Source organism: Solanum dulcamara, chromosome 2, assembly GCF_947179165.1.
Source record: "Solanum dulcamara chromosome 2, daSolDulc1.2, whole genome shotgun sequence".
Classification (NCBI taxonomy): Eukaryota; Viridiplantae; Streptophyta; class Magnoliopsida; order Solanales; family Solanaceae; genus Solanum; species Solanum dulcamara.
The window spans coordinates 1,004,592-1,012,010 of NC_077238.1; the positions used below are offsets into that span (position 1 = coordinate 1,004,592).

Sequence of the window (7,419 nt, forward strand, 5' to 3'; positions counted from 1 at the left end):
TTTTGTTACTTTTTTCACAATGAGACAAAGAAAACCACGTTCACATCGGTAATATTGTCCAAATAAAATGGAGTTTAATTTAGGAAAAAATTCACAAATAACTATTATAAGTATCTTAATTATGTTTTTAGCTACAATTTGCATATTTATGGATGTAGTCATAGTTTAAACTGTCTCACTTGTACAATTCGTCGATTGGTATAATTCGCGGGTGAGTTTGTATAATTGAGCTATTTTGTATAAACTCAAAATAACGAATATATACAAACACAAACATTTAAATTTTAAACAGTTATACAAAGTATATTATACAAAAATACATTATAAAAAGTAATACAAATTATATTATACAAATTTTGAATTATATAAACGTGCGAATTATACAGACACAAATCGTAATTAACGCCAAATATTAATAACGAATTATAAATTAATTAAATTATAACTATATTAAATAATTAACTAGTATATACTCCTTTATTCACATAATTTTCCGTTTAATAATTTATAGTTCAATTTGACTAAACCTCTGAAAAAATCGAACACTAATCTTTAATTCTTTATCAACAATATTATTTTTTTCAACTTTTAAAATAATTATATAAATTGGGTACAATTAAGTATTAATTAACCAAATAAAAAGGACAAAAGTCCCAAATAAAAAACAGATTTTTGTGATCTTCAGATTCAGCTTCTACATTTATTCACACACACACACACAGAGTAACACACCCGCCCTTTTCATGTCTCTCTTTCCATTACCTCACCATGTGACTTTTTTTTTTTCCTCTCATTATAAATGAGTACCCAAAGTTGAGATCTTTGTATCGTAGTGGCTTCTCTTCTCTCTGTGATTCTCTTAATTTTTTTTTTAAAGAAATACAGCAAAAAATCAAAATGGGGTTTCTTGTTTTTCACTGAAAGCACATGATTCTTTTAGTTTATATAGAAATGCAACAAAAAATTATAATGGGGTTTTTTGTTTTTCACTGAAAAGCACATGATACCGTGTTGTTGTATCAGTGAGATTTTGGACAGTGGCTGCAGATGAAGATGAAGGGTTATTCATTCTTTACTGCTACTCTCATTCTTGCTGTTTCAATTTGTTTCAGCTCAATTTATGCAGATTCTTTACCAAGAGACTCTTTTAAGTCCATTTTAGGTGAGTCATTGTGATCATTTTGAAGTTTCTTGGCTGTCTGTATTATGAAAAAAAGGTGAATTCTGGATATGGGGTTTTTCTCTTTAAAGGGATTTTGACACTAGTGATGATGCTATATACGCTAAAAAGAAAAAAATGGGTTCTTGTAATGAGATTTTTTAATCATTGAAGCTTCTTGGTTGTCTGTATTATGGATTAAGGTGAATTCTTTGATATGGGGTTTATCTATTTGAAGGGATTGTGACACTAGTGAATAGTGATGATGCTATATATGCTAAAAAGAAAAAAAAATCGGTTCTTGTAATGAATTTTCTGATCATTGAAGCTTCTTGGCTGTCTGTATTATGGAAAAAGGTGAATTTTTTGGTATGTGGTTTTTCTATCCTGGTGGTTTTGGTTCCTTTTAGAGCTATGTAATGCTAAAAAGATGAAAAAATGGGTTCTTGTAATGAAAAATTTGTTCCTTTTGGTTGTTTTATATGCTTTTATTGCAATTCAGATGTCATTGTCTAATTTATTTGAGTGCAATTTTTTTGGAGTACATGATTTGATCTTTCTTGGTTGTTATGAAGTTTTGGTATTAATACTTTAATGGTCATTCTTTAACAACTATGCTTAATGCTTTCTTAATTTGTCTAAGGGTAATTATGTTTTTATAATTTATTGTGTGATTTCTGTTATGAAATTGCTTTACTTGTTTATTTTAGCAAGAATAATCACTTGTACGTTTGAAATGAATATATAAGGCTTAATGACACTTTGATGATCTGTAAGGACTTCTAGATAATGGTCAAATTACGGCTCTTAGATGATGTGGTCCTCTTTTTTGATACTTCTAATTGTGTGGCAAAATTACAGGGGAGGGAAATTTGGAATCATGGAAGGATGGAGTATTGCACTCAGCAGATATGGCACAACCACCAGGTGGGCATGCGAGCACACTTGTGCTGGCGGGAAACAGGACAAGGAGGCCAGACTTTCTTTCTGGTTTCCACAAATACAAAGGTGGATGGGATATTGCCAATAAACACTACTGGGCTGTAAGCACCATCCTCCATTTTCTTGTCCATCTTTTGTAATTGATTTATCTAGCAAAATGCTTAGCTATGTATTTGCTTGATGATTTTGCTATGGTTTAGGATTTCTTATGCTCGCTGCTTGTATGTAATTTATACAGTTTGTTGGGTAATGCCAACATACTGCCTATGGCAATACCTACGAGTGGCTGGAGTGGTCCGGGTCGGAGTCATGATCGAACATGGTACTATCTTGGTAGGCTTAGTCAAGAAATAAAGTTGCACCTTTGCTATGAGCTATAGCTTTTTGCATGATAGTAAGTGCTTGATCCTAACATTTGTCAACGTCATGGATTCGATTTCCAAGAGCAACAAGAGGCAGGTGTTGGGAGGGGGATTATTGGGTAACACCCCCATCCTGCCTATAACAAGGTCCATGTGGGGGCTGGGTGCCTGGGCCAGAGTCATGATCGAACATGTTACTTGTTTGGTAGGCTTAGAAATAAAGTTGCGCCCTTGCTATGACCTATAGATTTTGGCACCCTTCTCCGGACCCCGCGCATAGCGGGAGCTTTAGTGCACCGGGCTGCCCTTTTGTAAGCACTTGATACCAACACAGATCATCAAGTTACTTGTCTGAGCTGCAATATCCTCTGGACTTGCACCTCAGTTTTCTGTTTTTTTTTTAATCACAATCACTTGTAACATATCTTACTTCACTATTACGTTCTATTGGACCAAAATAATGTTGACTGGCTGCAGGCACCTTGCGTGAAGGGTATTGGCTGGTTCTCTGTTTGTTATCTGATATTGGCGCTACCATGACTTTAAGCCCAAGTCTCTAACTAGTATATGATCTACTGACCATGACTAATTAACTGATTTTGACCTGGAAAATTCTGAGATAGAAACTGCAGAAGATCAGGAATTGATTAGTTCACTTGAAAACTTTTCCGTGCCTAGTGATGATAATAGCTGGTGAAAGATGGCCTAGTACTACTACTATCAAATTTATGTATTTTCTTCTGTTCTGGTAATAGCTAATTTGCTTCCCAGTTGGAGGAGGGAATATGGTTGGGAAAGAGTATGGGTAGGGTCGTGAAAGTTAGATCGGTTACTTAAAAAGTTCAAGTTACTTAAAAAGTTCAAGTATAGATTTTAAACATCTAAGTTGTCAGTATATTTTTGCATTTAACAAAGGATGAATTTGCATATGTTGTGGTGCAAAGTCTGCATAATTGCATAGCTGTGTCTAAGAACTTGTTCCTCTTCTAGTGATTTTTTGGATATAGTGTTTCCTTTTCTTTCTGTGATGGGTCAAAATAAAGTGAAATAGATATAACGGATTGATATAGCTGACTTTAACTAGTTTGAGATTGAGGTGTTTTTAATTGGTTCATTGGTTAAATGTGATTCCTCTTTAGTGTTGGGTGGCATTGGGAGGCTACATGAGTATAAATAAAGACTAAAGAGGTTATGAACTTCAACTATAGTTCTAGATCAGCTAATTTATGTGCAAATATTGTGGTTTGATAGATGATCTTTTGCATCTTGCCTTGAAACCACATTTTGGTTTAGACACAGTGGACATCTATTATAAATCTTCGGATGAGCTTCTTTAGTGTTGGGTGGCATTGGGAGGCTACATGAGTATAACTAAAGACTAAAGAGGTTATGAGCTTCAACTTTAGTTCTAGATCAGCTAATTTATGTGCAAATACTGTGGCTTGATAGATGATCTTTTGCATATTTCCTTGAAACCACATTTTGGCTTAGACGACAGTGGACATCTATTATAAATCTTGGGATGAGCTTGCTTTAACTGTTTAGTCGGGATTTTCATTTAGAAGACAGTGATCTTATGAGGATTTTGACTTTGGTTCCACAGTCTGTTGGTTTTACAGGTGTTGCTGGGGTCATACTCGCGTTGCTTTGGTTCATTTCTTTTGGATTGGCTCTTGTAGTGCATTTTTGCTGCGGATGGAAAATCAATATTAGGGACGGAGAACGACATTTTTCACAGAGAATTTGCCTGATCGTGCTTATTATCTTAACATGTGCTGCAGCGTAATAAAATCTAAACTTGACTTGTTGCTTGCTGTATACATATGTTCTCTCATTTGAATTATCACGAGCCCATCCTTAAGTTTTTGGTATTCTTGATTAAATGGATGGATCACATCCAATTTCTTGACTGGTTAATTCTTTTGTACAAAAATAATCTTTTCTGATCTTGCAATTTTATCAACTTTAATAGTAACGCTTTATCTTGCACTATGTTTTGTTCATAAACTTAGGGACATATTCTCTGCTAGATTATCAATGTGTAGCTCTAAGCACTTGCCTTGCACAATACTTGTAACTATTTGGAAGTTTTAGGTTTCCTAATCAGTAGGAATTTACCTTGTTGGACTAAAATGATTCTTTTTTTTTTGCCTTGGATTAGTGAAGTACATGAATTTTGCTTGTTAGAAAAACTACTGATTCATGTTTCTTATTTAACTGACAGTATCGGGTGCATTCTTCTTTCTGTTGGTCAAGATGATTTTCATGGTGAAGCATTGGATACTCTAAAATATGTTGTAAACCAATCGGATTACACTGAGCAGACGCTGAGAAATGTTACACAATACCTGTTACTCGCGAAAACTGTAAATGTGGCCCAGATTTTCCTCCCTTCAGATGTAAAAGATGATATTGACCGCCTAAATGGAGACCTATCTTCTGCAGCAGATAATCTTGAGGAGAAAACAAATGAAAACTCAGGAAAGATACGAAGGGTCTTCAATGCTGTGTATGCCTCGAATTTTATTTGCTATTACTTTTCAGTGTTTGTTTTTGCTTCAACGTCTGCTATTAATGTGCAAATGGCACTTTGCAGGCGGTCAGCTTTGATCACTGTTGCTGTCGTTATGCTTCTCATCTCCATTCTGGGTCTTTGTACGTATTACTACATCGAGCTCTACTTTTAGTCTCCAACTTTCATATCTTAAACATTAATTTTGAGACTGAAATCACATTTCTTGCAGGCCTTTCTATCCTTGGCCATCAACACACAATTCACATGTAAGCTTTTCTATTCAGTGCTCAAACAATTAACTTGTCCTTTTTTTCTCAATACTCCCCGTCGTCTCACAATCTAATGCTCTGATGCAGATTTATCGTTAGTGGATGGTTGCTGGTGGCAGTTACATTCGTTCTCTATGGAGTTTTTGTCATCATTAACAAGTAAGAAACAATGCCTAATATTTGAGTATTCAGTTAGTACAGAAGCTTGTATTTTCCACTTTGTTGTTTGAACTCTTCACAAATGTCGACGATTGTCCATTGTATCCTTCAAAGTAGTATATTTTTTAAGAATCCGACACGGGTATGGCAGCTTTTTCAAAGAGTCCGAGCAACTTATTTTTTCCATGCTTCAGTTTTCTACTCTTTTCCCTGTTCCTGGGGTCGCAAAATTCTTTCTTTATTGCCTGGCGGTCAATGAAGTGAGATGAAAAGGTGCTTGGTGATTTCTTTACATGTGCTAAGACTTGATGGGCAGAGTACTCGGTACTTCTGCTGACCTGACAAAACTGTTGTTTAAAAGAGAAGTGCTCTCTTTATTCAGTCGACCATACATTTGTGCAGTATTCCTATTGAATGGGGAGTAACTTCCCAACATTCTTAGCTTTCTCAATCAGTATATCTGTTTCATTTATGGTTTTGATAAGAACGTAAAAGGCAGATAATAGTAGTACAAGGACTGGAAGGAGTCGCTGATCAGTACATTTTTTTTATTTGGTTTCAGTGCAATTTCAGACACTTGTATGGCCATGGGAGAGTGGGTGGACAATCCTCATGCTGAAAGTGCTCTTAGCAACATCCTTCCATGTGTTGACCCGAGAACGACAAACCAAACACTATTCAAGAGCAAACAAGTCACTGTTGATCTCGTAAATATTGTCAATGGATTCATAGACACATATGCAAATTTCAATCCATCTAATCATCTCAATTCAAATTACTATAATCAGTCAGGACCATTTATGCCACATCTCTGCTATCCATATGACTCCCAATTGCACGATCTTCCATGCCCTGCTGATCAAGTGTCTATGGCAAATTCTTCAATGGTAAGTGTTAATGTTTCTCTTCCCCCTGAGTTCCCTGCTAAGAATTTTATAAGAGGAAAGGAAACCATTCCCTTCTACAGTTATTTTAGTTTATGTTTCTCGGACTCTTGAAAAATGTGTTCGGCTGCATGTCTGATCCTCAGTGTATTTCTGGAGGATCCGCCATGGGTGTTGCACCAGTTTTGGAGAGTGAGTAACATAGGTTTTAGTTTGCAGTTGACTACTGGTTCTATATGCTAAAGATACAAGTGAACCGACATGTTCTAGATATCTGCCCCTTTAAACACCGCAGATCTTGTCGGACAATGATGCTGCAGTTACCGGTTCATAGATATATGGTATTAAGTCGAGGCTAAATTGAAAATTAGCTGTTATAGATAGGCCAGTAGTTTTTGCTGTTCCTTTGCCAAATCTTAGGCATACAATATTTTGTAATCCAATTTAACTGTTGTTGCAATAATTTTCAGGTTTGGCAGAATTATACTTGCATTGTATCTGAGGCTGGAATGTGTACTAGCGTCGGGAGGCTAACACCTGACATGTACGAACAGCTGGTGGCAACAGTCAACATTAGCTACGCTCTCGAACATTATGCACCACTACTGCTTAATCTCCAGAACTGCAATTTTGTCCGCGATACATTCAGGAACATCACAGCCAATCACTGCCCTCCGTTGGAACACCATCTCCGAGTCGTTAACGCAGGGTTAGCAGTCATCTCAGTTGGAGTCATGCTAAGTCTCGCGTTGTGGATAGTATATGCAAACCGCCCCCAAAGGGAGGAAGTGTTTGCGAAGCTCTCTTTGCGTATAAAGAGCAGCTGCAATGGCAAGAATGTTAGCTGCAGCAATAGTAACATTGATTTGTCATCAAGAGGCACAACTCCAAAAATTGGAGTGTAGATATATAATACTATAGAGAGTTTCAGCATAGAAAATGTGGTAGAAATCTTGTGGCATGAGATTTATTTTGATCTCTTTATAAACCTTTTGTTCAATGTATGGGGCAAAGCACCATTTTTGAGCAAAGGATTGGTAGCCATTTTATTGTATGTCTGGTATATGTGTATAGAACAGTGTAAACTTCCATTGTTCTTGTTAAGTGAAAAAATCAGTAGTTGGTTGAA

At 36.0% G+C, this 7,419-nt stretch overlaps 1 protein-coding gene across 1 annotated transcript; it reads left to right on the forward strand.

The window, feature by feature from the left end:
* Positions 1-706: 706 nt before the first annotated feature.
* On the forward strand, positions 707-7,419 carry LOC129879882 (uncharacterized). The gene is made up of 9 exons (XM_055953612.1): positions 707-1,162; positions 2,021-2,202; positions 4,067-4,245; positions 4,688-4,972; positions 5,060-5,118; positions 5,208-5,244; positions 5,335-5,406; positions 5,969-6,293; positions 6,761-7,419. The coding sequence occupies exons 1-9, from the start codon at positions 1,048-1,050 to the stop codon at positions 7,193-7,195; spliced, it is 1,689 nt and encodes a 562-aa protein (XP_055809587.1). The 5' UTR covers positions 707-1,047; the 3' UTR covers positions 7,196-7,419.